The sequence below is a fragment of the Antechinus flavipes genome, chromosome 2 (assembly GCF_016432865.1).
Source record: "Antechinus flavipes isolate AdamAnt ecotype Samford, QLD, Australia chromosome 2, AdamAnt_v2, whole genome shotgun sequence".
Taxonomy (NCBI): domain Eukaryota; kingdom Metazoa; phylum Chordata; class Mammalia; order Dasyuromorphia; family Dasyuridae; genus Antechinus; species Antechinus flavipes.
The window spans coordinates 226,293,513-226,307,981 of NC_067399.1; the positions used below are offsets into that span (position 1 = coordinate 226,293,513).

At 31.5% G+C, this 14,469-nt stretch overlaps 1 protein-coding gene across 1 annotated transcript in view; it reads left to right on the forward strand.

Annotated features, from left to right (window-relative positions):
• The window catches only part of ASXL2 (ASXL transcriptional regulator 2), a 145,379-nt gene that overhangs the window by 55,284 nt on the left and 75,626 nt on the right, over positions 1 to 14,469 (forward strand). Inside the window, exons 2-3 of the mRNA XM_051976344.1 lie at positions 5,768 to 5,850; positions 7,391 to 7,393. Coding sequence (XP_051832304.1) covers positions 5,768 to 5,850; positions 7,391 to 7,393 — 86 coding nt within the window. The remainder of the gene's footprint in view (positions 1 to 5,767; positions 5,851 to 7,390; positions 7,394 to 14,469) is intronic.

Here is a 14,469-nt window from a genome sequence, read left to right on the forward strand (position 1 = left end):
CAATGAGAGCATTACTGTACTGAGAGTACTATGAGTAAAAGCAGAAATTTGAACTTAAGTCCCTATCCATAAAAGAAAGCAAAATAAAACAGAAAACATAAAGATTTGTTCTTTCCCCCCGTTTTCAAAAATAGCTTTCTAATCCATCACTTGAAAAATTGCATGTTGAATGAGGCTGATATCTTCATATAGGAAAATTTTTCTCTTTGAAAAAGACATCTAAGGCAATGAGGAAACCAAACTATCACTCTTTGCAGATGATATGATGATATACCTAGAGAACCCCAGAGATTCTACTAAAAATCTATTAGAAATAATCCATAATTTTAGCAAAGTAGCTGTATACAAAATAAATCCCCATAAATCCTCAGCATTTTTATACATCACCAACAAAACCCAACAGCAAGAGATACAAAGAGAAATCCCATTCAGAATAACTGTTGATAGCATAAAATATTTGGGAATCTATCTACCAAAGGAAAGTCAGGAATTATATGAGCAAAATTACAAAAAAGTCTCCACACAAATAAAGTCAGACTTAAATAATTGGAAAAATATTAAGTGCTCTTGGATAGGCCGAGTGAATATAATAAAGATGACAATACTCCCTAAACTAATCTATTTATTTAGTGCTATATTAATCAGACTTCCAAGAAAATATTTTAATGATCTAGGAAAAATAACAACAAAATTCATATGGAACAATAAAAAGTCGAGAATCTCAAGGGAATTAATAAAAAAAATCAAATGAAGGTGGCCTAGCTGTACCTGATCTAAAATTATATTATAAAGCAGCAGTCACCAAAACCATTTGGTATTGGCTAAGAAATAGATTAGTTGATCAGTGGAAAAGGTTAGGTTCACAAGACAAAATAGTCAACTATAGCAATCTAGTGTTTGACAAACCCAAAGATCCTAACTTTTGGGATAAGAATTCATTATTTGAAAAAGACATCTAAATTCATGGGTACAGAAAAAACATGAATTGCCTATTTTTACTTTCTAACAGCTAAAATATTTTTGTTTTAGATTCCTTGACCCTTTCAAATATGAGTTGTACCTTATATGGTGATCTCAAGTTTTTGTCCACTAAGCCAAGGACAGAGTCTCAATCTAGAAGAAACAGACTGGTGGCTTTTCCAATTATTAGTTAGTGATAAGTTATGGAAATGGAAATGTGTCATAGGTTTCAGAAGTAGGTAAGAGACTGGAGATGGCAGTGGTAGAGGGACTTAAGATTACAACACTGTGAGGAAGGAAAAATTTCATAGAAGCCCTGACTGCCAGCTGGCTTATGTAGTTTTTATTTTTTAGTTTCCTTATTTGAAAGGTTTTCTAAGCAAAAGATGCACCAGGGTCAGAAACAAGCAAGCAGATTGTGATAAGCATGAGTTTAAATGATTACAAAGACTAGTGTCTGTGAAAATGGCACAGAAGTTTAGGAAATATTATAGAAGAGGAAAAGCTATGATTTGATCTATTGTTTTTGAAGTTGGAGGCTTTGTATATTAGATATCTCAGATAGCACCATTGACACTTATGAAGTAATTCAGATTAATCAAGACTTATTAAAACCTGTTGTACTAAGCACGAGAATCATAGCTAAATCTTATAGACTTTAAGTTGTCAATCCTCAAGAAAAGTATGGAAATTTGGCACTGCTTTTAGAGATAAGAATATTGAGGCTTAAGTGAGTTATATAATTTTTGCTATCAAATAAATGACAGAACTGGATCTTTTGGATCCAAAATTTAGAATTCTTCCACTATACAACAGATTCCTTTTTTTTTTTTTCCCTAAGGTAGTTTGGATTAAGTGACTTGCCTAGGGTTACACAGATAGGAAGTGTTAAGTGTCTGAGGTCAGATTTGAACTCAGGTCCTCCTGACTTCAGACCAACTAGCTGTCCCTCCTTTAAAAAAACAAAACAAAAACAAAAACTTTTGTTTCCCTATTATAAAAACAACAGTTATAAACTTTCCTTATCTGTGTTACCTTCTAAATTTTCTTCTGTTCTCTTCTGTGTAAAATGTTTCATTGATGTTCTGTTTTAACTTTTATTTGTATCCCTTTCCCAACTTCCTTTCTCAATAGAAGTTCTCCCTTATAATAAATAAGTACACTCATGCAAAACAAATTTACATATTCACTGTACTTGAAAATGTATGTCTTATTCTGTCCTAATCTAGTCTATTGCCTCTCTGCAGCATGATTCATCCCTGGTTTTCTAAAGTTTATGATGGATGATGATGTTGATTAGACATTGTCTTTCAAGTAATTTTTCTTACGTTATTGGAATTATTACATAAATTGTTCTCCTGGTTCTGCTCACTTTACTTGGTATCATTTCATACAAGTCTTCCTAAGTTTCTCTGATATTGCTCTTCATTATTTCTTAGAGCTCAGTAATATTCCATAATACAGCATGTTCCCAAAATCTTATTGCCCCTTTAAACTATTAAATTTTAATACTTTGTATTCCTACACTACAATTTTTCAACTATTAATTGGTGGGCAATCTCTCTGTTTTGTTTCCATGTCTTTGTACAGAAAAAATTGCTTCTGTAGTTATTTTTAGTGAGCATCTGAACTTTTAAAAGTCCCTTGTTTCCCCTATTATCAGATTAGGAATATGTATTTGCAACTAGAAAAAGTGGTATTTTATTTTTGTAATATTGTATCAATGGATATGCCTATATAAAGAACTAATGTTAGAAGAGTGGAGAGAGAGAACATTAGAGGTCGGCATTGTAAGTGTAAACAAATGTTGGGCCTAGATTTTGTATTTTCAGAGCTAATTTGTAGCTGATGACTTTTTTTTTAATTGAAGAGTTTAACTTAGAAATTAAAGAAAGTTTTGGTGGTAATTAATTCCTAAGAGAAGGGGCAGCTAGATGGTGAAGTGGACAGAGCATTATCTCTGAAGTCAGGAGGACCCGAGTTTAAATGTGGCCTGAGACATTTAATACTTCCTAATTGTGACTCTGGGCAAGTCACTTATAACCCAATTGCTTCAGCAAAAAAACCAAAACAAAACAAAACAAAAAACCCCCCAAAAAAAACCAAGCAAGAAAGAATTCCTAAAAGAGAAACTAATCCCAAGGTTTATTCACAAGGGGTTGTTATTGTTTAAGAATACCATGATGTGTTGATGAAGACTGGAAGACCTTTTGAGAATGATTTGTTAATACACAGTATCAAAAACTTGCCTCCACTTTCCCACTTGTAATTCACATATCAAACCTCTCAGGATATAATTGTGACTCTCCACTTTTCTAGAGACACTATTCTTTTAACTTTATAAGTAATCTCTTGACTAGCAAGTATTATGGCTTTTTCTTTGACCTTATTTTTCTGGGCTTTTTAAACTACCTGTCTCCTTTGGCAGAGAAAAAAAAAAAGAAGGGATCATCTTCTTGATCTATTTCTTATCCATTTCTTTACTACACAAGTTATCAGTCATAGAATTTTAAATACTGAATCCAATCTCTTCATTAAAAAAATTAAATTTTATTATATTTATTTCCTTTTCCTCCGCTTCTGCCTTCCTTACTTTATTCTTTCACCTTCTCCCAGAGATAGCTCTTGTAATGTGATTTTTAAAAAAAGTGGGGGTAAACCAATTCAGCAAAACTAAACAACACAGAATTCTCTTACAAACAGTATTCCATATCCAAGTTCCTCAGCCTCTATAAAGAAGCCCATCTTTCATAAGTCCAGAGAAAGTAAAAGTGTTGTTTGCTCAAATTTGGAAAGCTAGCTAGTGTAGTAGAACCAAGATTATTAATTAGAACTTAGTTGATGTCTCAATGACTTTTTAAAAAATATATATTTAAAATTTTTATTTCATTACATATTTTCCAATTACATATTTTATGTGTTTTCACATTAATATTTTAAAATTTTTGAATTCCATAATTTTGAGTTTCAAATTGTCCCTTTCCCTGCCCCTTTCTCTGTCTTGAAAAGGCAAGTGATTTGATATTGATTATTCATGTCAAGTCATGTAAAGCATGTCCATATTAGTCCTTTTTAAAAAGAAAATAGACAAAAAACTCAAGAAAAATCAAATATCAATAAAATAAAAAAAAGATCTGCATTCAGAATTCATCATTTCACTCTCTAGAAGTGTTAATAGTAGTTTTCATCATGGGTCCTTTGGAATAGCCTTGGATTATTGATTTAATAAGTTAAGTCTTTCAGTTGATCAACATTATGTAGTATTGCTGTTACTGTGTATTATGTTCAAGTTTTGCTCACTTCACTTTGCATGAATTCATCTAAATCTCAGATTTTTCTGAAACCATCCTAGTTGTTATTATTATTTTTTTTTTTGTACATAGCTCTCTAGAATTCTTTTTCTCACCATATACTACAACTTGTTCAGCCATTCCCCAGTTGGTGAACATTGCCCTCAATGTCCAAATAATTCTTTGCTATCACAAAAAGAGCTACTATAAATATTTAAAAAAAAAAAGAAGAAAGAAACAAATAGGTCTATAACTCCTCTGTCCCACCGCCCCACCTTCCTTTTTAAAAAATCTTTTTGAGATACAGACCTAGTAGTAGTATGAACAGTTTTAGAACCCTTTGGGCATAGTTCATTTGTTTTTCAGAATAGTTAGACAGATTAATAAATTTACCAATTTTTCCTTTCAAAATTTGTCATTTTCCTTCATTTTGTTTTTCTGTCATGTTAGTTAATTTTATAGATATGCAGTGCTAAAAAAGACTCTTTACTACAATTCAATTGTGACTCTAGAGACCTTTTCTACTATTCCCTCATCTTCTGCTAAGAAATTACATTTCAGTTCTGTTCTTGCCATAGTGCCTGCTGTTAGGTGTTCTCTTGAATAGTCTTTCTACCACATGGTGTTCTTTGAACAGACATATTGTGTTGTAGCATTTTTGCCAACAAACCATGTTTTTCCTATATTCTTGAATAATTGAAATCCATTGCCTTTAAATTTGTCTTTAGAGCATTTGACATAAGAATTCTCTTTTTGTATCACTATAGAGAAATGGTTTTAGAGATTCTATCTAGCATTTTATGTCCATCAGTAGGGCTCCTGAAACTCCTGTGGCTTTCTGGTGAAGGCTTTTAGACTCTTACTGGATAACTATATTTAAATATAATTGGTTTTCTTTGTTAATATTGTAATTTATTATGCATTTTAAGACATTCTGATCCATACAAAAGCTTCACAAGATTATGACTCAAAAAATTAAGGACTTGGGCTCTAGAGACTGCTTTCGGATTTTTTTTTTTGTCTAATTTTGATTTCATTTGATATTTAAAAGGAAGTCTGAGTACAGGTTATAATGTGATATGTATTACCTGTGTTAATCTAGATTATTCAAGTTAATGAATGGTATTTGCCAAGGCTTGATTAGATTTGTAACCAGAGAGAAAGTTTAATTGGATATGACATTAATTTAAAATTCAGTAGGCATTTAGTGTGTGCCACACCCCATAATCAGTGTATTTTTGGCTATTTTTTTAGTTTGGAATTTAATGGTTTTGGTTTCTGTATTTAAATTTAGATGAACAGTTGGGTTTCTACTTTTGTTTTCTATACCATATCTTGTTGTATTTGATACTGAATGAGTTAAGATATTAAAAGTTCATTTATCTTCCTTGATTTTTCTTTGTAGGTGAATAAGCATACTTATTGGTATAAAATACCTCAGTTTATGTTAAACAAAAATATAATTAAATTGAGAAAGTCAATTTATTATTTACATGTTTTTCCCCCCCTCCCACCAGGTCCTAGAGAAATATCCCAATACACCCATGAGCCATAAAGAAATTCTTCAAGTTATACAGAGGGAAGGATTAAAGGAAATCAGGTGAGTTATTTAGATAATGCCATTTAATATTTTCTAGGCATGGATTGGGTGTAGTCACTTCAATGCTCCCTCTCTCATAGACATCTCAAGAATGGAGCAAATTATTTCATTGAAGTGCACTAATGGTTATTCATGATAACTCTGAATAGTCAACAAAGTATTATGTTTACCATGGTCTGTTTATTATGTCAGAGAAATTTGTAGTACATTTAAAAATTTTTTTCATTATATATGAAAACATCGTGATATGCTTCATTTGTTATTTGGAAAATGCATGTGAAATAACAGAAGATTGAAATATTAATGAGGACTTCAGAGCTTCCTTCTCTCATGTAAGCCACCTTTTCTGTGTAACCATTTGTCAGACCTGCTTCTAAAGAAATAAAGTGTACTTTGGTTTTCAATTTATCCTCAGTTTAAATATAAAAAAACAGACTAGTGTGCTGATGAACTTGCCTTTACATAGCATATGCATTCAGGGAAAATGATATATTAAATTTTCATGGAATTAAAACTTAATATTTTAAAAGACTCACCTTTTGTTTTCTTTCTGTAAAGCAGTGATTGTTAATTTATTTGCTTAATAAACCTGAATCTTTATAGGTCAGAAAAGCTTTTTATAGAGTTTGCCATAATGAAAAATAACTTTCAGATCTGGATGAATAAATGTGACAAGTGAACAAGTGTTACTGAATGAAATCGTTTTCCTTCTTTTAATAAGGTAGTTTTTCTTATAGATTAGGAGGAAGCAGTAGATGTGATTGATCCTGATATTGATGAAGCTTTTGTTTCAGTTCTCTGGGACTTTAATAGATGATGGAGTATATGCTAGAGATAAGAATGCTATTGGTGGTTAAATTGAATTTCATTCCAGCTTAGTGACTTCTAGGTTTCCAAACAAATAGGAAAAGAGAAGAGAAACAAAAGCAATCCAGAAATTTGTGACCTACATAATAGAAACTCAAGAGAAACAAAAGCATACAACACAGTAATTTTGAAATATCAAAAATAGTTATACTTTCTACTTATTGATATTGGTTCCATTAATGGCTTCTTTCTGATTTAGACTATGCTATTTCCTTAGTGGTTGAAGAATCGTCCTTGGAGAGTGATTTTGATTCATTTTACTGTTGCCAGTTCTAACATGAATTTATGGAAAAGCAAAGGATTAAAGGAAGAATAGGGATAGGATGTCTAGTTTAGGTGAGTGTGCTGCCTTCTATCAGAAGGCAGAATTATGCAACTCTTTATTCCCCCATTTTTTCTATCAAACATATATTTTCTTTGTTTTAGAAGCGACATAACAAAAAAAAAATTAAAAATTGGTGCTGGGGTATAGAAATGGCTAAGATAAGTAAGGAGAGAAATCCAAGGTAGAACCAGTTATAGTAAGAGAACCTTACTGACCTTGAAGCCTTCAGATATCCTGGTCCAGACAAGTCATATTGCAGTGTACTGAAAGAACTGACTGTTGTGATTGCTATGCTACTATCAGTGACTTTTGAAAGAATTTGGAAAATGATAGAAAAGTGCATCACAGAAGGTTAAATCTTGTCCACATTCCTGGATAGAGAGAAAGGGATAGGGACAATGGGTATGCAAATACAAAAGACAAAGATGGTCTCTATTTTCAAGGAGCTTAAAAGCTAATAGAGGAAGACAACATACAAGAAAAAATTGAAAGAAGAAATTGAGGCAGTGTCCCTGCCCTACTGCATCTGCACACCAGGGAATAAGCTGGTTCCTTTTCATCTCTGGCAGCACAGCTGGACTTGTGAGCATAGGTTCCCCTTAGTTTTCCACTCATACCCAGCACTCCACACTGTTTGGGAGGTGAAAATGCCTGTACTTGGGCGTGGGGAAGCACTACTTCTCTCACGGCTTGCTATTTTAGTAGAACTAGCCTGGAGGTATTTCTACTTCCTGCTATCTTTTCTTGTGATCTTATATTGTCCCAGGAGCATCATTGTTCTGCCCCAGCTCTTAATTATTTTTTCTGAAAAAAAGTCACTATTTTGTCTTGTTTGTGGGGAAGATCTGGAGAACATAGAGTTTTCTAATCTATTCCACTGTCTTCCCAGAATCCTCTCCCATTGGATTTTTAAAATATATTTTATTGATGTCTCTTGTGTTTTGCTTTAGATTGAAGTTCTACATAAATGGGGCAGCTAAATGGTGCAGTGAATAGAGCACTTATCTGATACTTTATATACAGTTTTCTGTCATAGTTGTCCATCACCTTTCAAGGATATATATATATAAGACTTTTATTGGTTTTACTTTTCTATAATTCACTTTCTTTTGAGTGATCTGTTTTATTGTAGTTATTGTATGTCTAGGTCTATTTTACCTAGCTCTGCATCAGTCTTTATAAATTTTCACACATTTCTCTGAATTTCTCCAATATTTGTTATTTCTTAGAAACAGCTAGGTGACATAATGGGTAATGTTGGGCCCAGAGTTAGGTAGACTCATCTTCCTGAATGTTCCTATCTGGCCACTGATTAGTTAGTAGCTTTGTGACCCTTGGCAAGTCACTTAATCCTGTTTCATTATCTAGAAAATGAGCTGGAGAAGGAAATGGCAAACCACTTGAGAGCATCTTTGCCAAGAAAACTCAAATGGGGTCATGCAAAGTCAAACATGACTGGGAAAATACTGAACACCAACAGCTGTTTCTTAGTGCAAAATAATATTCCATTTAATTTATATAACATATTTATTTAAACCATTCCTTAAAAACTGGACTAGTTTTGTTTTCAGTTCTTTAATACCACCAGAATGACTGCCATTAATAATTTGGTGTACATTATTCATTTATTTCTCTTTAATTTCCTTAAGGTCTAAGCCTAAGAATAATATTTCTGGGTCAAAGTATATGGGTATATAGATAATGTAGTTGCTTCTCTTGAAATCCACAATGATTGGACCACTTCATAGTTCTACATAAATGGAACAGCTGAGTCCCATTACAGTGGTAAGAGCACCAGGCCTGCAGTCAGTCGGACTTGAGTTCAGATCTGGCTTTAGACACTTAATACCTTGTAGCTGTCACTTAACCCCAATTGCCTCTCAGAAACAACAAAAACAAAACAAAACAAAAAAAAAAACAACCCACAAATAATTAAATATATGTATCTGCATATTTTTATTTATGTATGTATCCATATATTTTTATCTGTCTGAGATTTTTTTGTTCACGTTTTCTCAGTTACACTGAATTTTCCTGTTTTGTTTTTCTTTCCCCTTCCAACCTTCTATTTCTTATTCACATGGCCTTATTAAACTGTGATATCCAAAACTGAACACAATGCTCCAGATGGGTCTTATGAAAGGGGAGTACAGGGCAATTATTACCATCCTGTTTTTGAAAGCTCTTTTAATATAGTATCTGATTTTATTAGTAATTTTGGAAAGCATGTAATACTGCCAATTCACTTTGAACATATACTTCACTAAAATCCCCACACTTTCTACACTAAAAAACCTTCAAATGACATTTTAATGCCTGTAGAATTAGTGTAAACTCCTTAGCCTAGCATGCTAGTTTCTATATAATCCAATTTATAATCAAAGAAGATCCATAGCTTTAAGAGTTTAAATTGCTGAAATTAAAGTGATATTAACAGAAATAGAGAAGTCCAAGAGGAGTGGTGTAGTATTTGGAATTTCACAAAAAGCGAAACTGAGGGGTGCAGTATTTAGAAGTTAACTAAAGGGGAAATAGACTATTATTTGAACAAGATAACATTTATTAACAGGGACATGCTCCTTGCCACTAAATAAGTCAATAGTTGACTCTAGAGTCAAATAGAGTCAAATTTAAATTTCTTAATGTCAATGACCCAAAACAAAACAGTAATCCTCCATATATAGATTTTAGAGATTATAGAATCAAGAATAGAATAGAGTTCATGACATCATAGAATTTAGGTCCACATTACTGGTTGCAGAGCTGAGGAGCAGGGAACACTAAGATTGGCTAGAAGTTTGTTAATGGTGGCTGGCAGTGAATGATTTTCTCTCATGAGACTAAAAAGTTTTCAATGCCCGAGTCCAGGTGTGAGATATTGGGCTAGACATTTGGATAGCAAACTAGACATATTTGTAGGATAGCTTGGTAAAGATATTAAGCCTAAACTCTCTTGTGTTCACCTGTATTGTCCAAGCTTAGTTAAGTTCCTTGAGGCAAGAAGAGCTAGATTTTTAATCAGCGAATTAGATTATTATAATTAATTTTTAATTTAAATTTAAAAAAAATTATAAATAATTTAATAAAATTTTATTAATTAAAAACATTTGTTTTTAGGATTTTTGAGTTCTTGGTGTGTTCCCTTATCCCTACCCACAATTAAAAAACCACATATTAGTCCTCTTTCTGTATGCACATGGTTCTCTCCATTACAAGTCTATTAGAATTGGCCTGAATTACCTCATTGTTGAAAAGAGCCAATCTATCAGAATTTGTCATTATATATTGTTGTTGCTATATATGATGTTCTCAAGTAGAATTCTTTTTTAAAACAAGTATAAATATAAAGAATATGTCTTTGAAGAAAACATAGAGAAGCAAAGAAACAGATCATTTTAGTTGTTGCCTTTCCCACTAATATTTAAATTACAAATCATGGCTTAATTAAATACTAATTTAGGACTCTACTTTAAATTGTGTACAATGTTCTTTTTCAAATTCTATATTTCCTTACTTTACATCTAAAAGGTTTTCTTGGTATTAATAAGTAACCTTGACATTTTTCCAACTTGACCAGGTAACAGCCCTTGCATACTCTTTTCAGCAGCCAGTGGCTTTAATGTCCTCGTATATTAAAATATATTTTCTTGACATCCTTTTCCTTAGCTTCAAAACTCTATACTGAATAAGCCAAGACTTGTGTTCTCAAGAGGGAAATGACATCATGTCCATTGGTATCCTCTGTTTCTAATTTGGCTTCTATAGGCAGAAGCAAGTATAATGTTACTTATGAGTGATTTTCTTTTATAAATGTGATTTTTTTTTTAAAGTGTATTATTTTTAAAAAATAATTGGAGAGTTTCTTAGCAGCTTTATCCTCAAAATGAAGGTAGATGGTCATTGGACATACATAAAGATAATAATGCTTATTAAAAATACTTGCCATATATCTAAGACCTTTTTTTAACTCATTGAAAGAAATTAACATTTTTTCATCATTGTTTAGCCTTGAGAAGAATTCTAGGGAGAAGAAAACCATTGCAAATTGCTTTAAAATAGCCCTAAGAGATGACAGTGCTCTTTTTATTCATCTTCATTCTGCAGTTCCAATAAGAACCTTCTCCCAATATTAGGTGGTACTTGCATTATTTTTAACTTTTTTTTTAAAGTGGTTCATAGAAAGTTATTGTTTAGTTCTTGTTAGAACAGCTAAGTTCTGTGATAACTTTTATGTATGACCTGATGTTTTATGTATTTTTTTCCTCAAAAAATTTTATTTTCTCTAATTTAAAAAAGTATTATCTTCAGATCATTAAAGTACAGTAGGAATAACGTTGGCTCAAAGGGTGGTGGGTATTACTGGGAGGGAGTAGAGATTTGTTTTTTGATTATGTTTTCTAAAAAAATTAAAGGACTGTTCTTTTTTTTTTTCCTCCCCTTTTCTTCGATTTGCACAATTCCAGAAGGTAAGACTTACTTTTTTCCTAAAGTAATATTATCATAAAGCAAATTACCAAGTTTGAATAACAGCCCAAAAATGAATGCACTTTAAAAAACCATATAAAGTTCTATAAAACTAAATTAAGTTTCTAAATATATTGTTATGTGTTTTCGTGCATGAAATTTATAGTAGTGTTTAAGTAGATGAAATAAAAGCTAAACTGTATGGAAATGCAGAGGTAATTCTAGCATTATGTGAAATATATTTTTATATTTGAGCAAAGAAATATTTTTGTATAATGTTGAGATAATTGCTTAGTTCTTGAGTCTTAGTGTCTTTTTTTTTTTTTTTTTTATCTGTATGTATGGTTTCTTTCCAAATTCCTTATGGGCAAAGACTGGCTAATTGAAGCTAGCTTTCCTCAGTTTTGCAGATACTTCCAAAATGAAGATAAAAGGTTGATTCAAGGATTAAAAATATAAAACTAATTTTTGAAAATGAAACTAAAGAAAAAAGTTAGTGTATTAAGATTGAAATTTAGAAGCCTAATTCACTCTGGTTCTCTGTCATACTTGTGTAACTTAGGTTGTTAAAATGTGTTAGAATTAGAATGTAAGAATGAAGGGCATAGTTATCTCCTTCAGATATTATTTCCCTTCTGAGGAAGACAATAAGATAAATTTGAACTTTAAAGCATTTTGAACAATATTTGAATGCTTAGATGCTCCAGAGATTGCTTAAGGAGTAAAAGTAGCTTCTCAAAAGGAGAGAACTGCTTGTACTCTCCTGACTATGAAGGATGATTAGTAAATATTCCCTCCTCACCCTCAGTATCCTAGTTCTTTCTTGGGGAAGTTGATGTTGGCTACTAATTAACAACTAAATGTTGATAGCCCTAACCCGGAATCAATGAGAAATATTAAATAAAACAGCAATTAAAAAAAAAAAGGTGGTTTAATATCAAGTAATGATCATTTAACTTGTTTTAATTTTAGTTTTTTTCAGTGCCAATTATGAAGGTGCACTTAATAATCGGAATATTTTATTTCAGAAACAGGATACATAGAGATACTCTTGTGTAACTTTTTTACTCATGAGAAAACTGAGAAATAATTCATGGTCATGTAGATAATTAATAACAAACTCATGGTACCTCTAGGCATTGCTTACTTGTACTTAATCTAAACAAAATAGCTATCAATACCACATTGTACAAACTGAGGAGTGGAAGCTCAGAATCATAACATTAGTATGTTGTACTTAACATACTATATGACTCAATAAATGCTCACAAATAATGACAGTTTACTTATTGTGTACTTTTTGGTCTCTGATGGCCAGATAGGATTTTGCAAGCTTATTTCTCTGCTTTCTGGTCAACTGTTCCTGTAACTTTTATTAATCTAATATTCAGTTATCACATATTGCACCTTTTATCTCAAGTAAGATTTCTTTTCATCTTAGTTGATTAAGAGATGAATCATATCAACCTTGTTTTAGCTATTTCAAAGTTTCCCCTTAAGTTCCTAGCTAGTCCTTCCTTTGCCAAGTTTGTATAAGGAGATTCTATCTTAGAAATTTTGGCAGATTGCTTCTCTATGGCCTGTCACATTTAAATCTCAGATTTTTCAGAGTTGAAAGTTTGTTGACTTTCTAAACTAGGAGGTTTTGGTTTTTAAAATATTTTTGATAACTATGTTTTGATATAATTAATTTCCTTCATGATTCTATTTATTTTATCATTTAAAAATATTATTTTGAGAAGGTAAAGACTTAACCAAGTAATGAAGGATTTGTGACCCCCACCTTCAAAGATTAAGAACTAATTCATATCCATAATAAATCTCCATTATAACATGTATGACAATTGCTATCCAACCTTTGTTTTTAAATCTCCGTTGAGGAAAGGGTTTTTAACCTCCAAGAAATGAGGCAGCTTATCCCATTTGGATAACTCTAATAGTAAGGAAGGATTTTAAACGTTTGTTTTGTTTAAATATTAATTCTAACTTTGCATTTTTGCCTCTCCACCTTTATTACTTCCAGCTTGCCTTAAAATTGAATAACTATAAATTTTATTTTATGATTTATAATTATGATTTTTTCCTCAGTAATATTTTGTTTTTCCAAATAACATTTAAAGATAATTTTCAGCATTCATTTTTGTAATATTTTGTGTTCCATATTTTTTCTTTCTCTTTCCCTGATTTCCCCGAGACAGCAAGCAATCTGATAGAGGTTATACATGTATAATCCTTTTAAGCATATTTCCACGTTTGTTTTATTGTAAAAGAAAAATCAAACCAAAAAGGGAAAAAAACATGAAGAAGGAAAAACAAACAAAAAATAGATGAAAATGCTAGGCTTTGATCTTCCTTCAGTGTCTAAAATTCTCCCTTTGGATGTTGATGGCATTTTCTTTCCCAACTCTATTGGGCTTGTCTTTGATCACTGTATTGCTGGGAAGAGCTAAGTCTGTCATAGTTCTCCTTAGGAATTTGGCTGTAAGAAGAAAGAAGAGGATTTTTAAAATTAAATTTGAGAAAAGAAAGAGATATTTAAATAGAAAATTAAGAGTTGGGCATGTTTGAAAGTAATAAGGAAATAGTCACTTGATAAAGAATGATGAAGATGAGAGAGGACCTAATGAAGAGTGCAAACATAAAAACTGAAAAGAAATAGGATCTGGAGCAAAGTGCAGGAATTTTAAGTGCTTTTAGGTGAAGAAGATAGGAATTTAGATAAAGAATCCAAAGTGAGGTGCTATGAATGTTGTTTTTTATTATATTAAGTTAATAGCTTGATAATGTTGAAAGCAGAGGTTTTTAATTAATTTTTAATGACAGATTAATTTAATGTATTCCCTTTAAAAGATGTGATTTAAAGATTTAAATTAAAGATTTAAAGATGTGATTTAAAGATTTAAACAATGGACATTACCATTTTACATATGATAAAAATAATTTTTATAACAACAAAATATTAT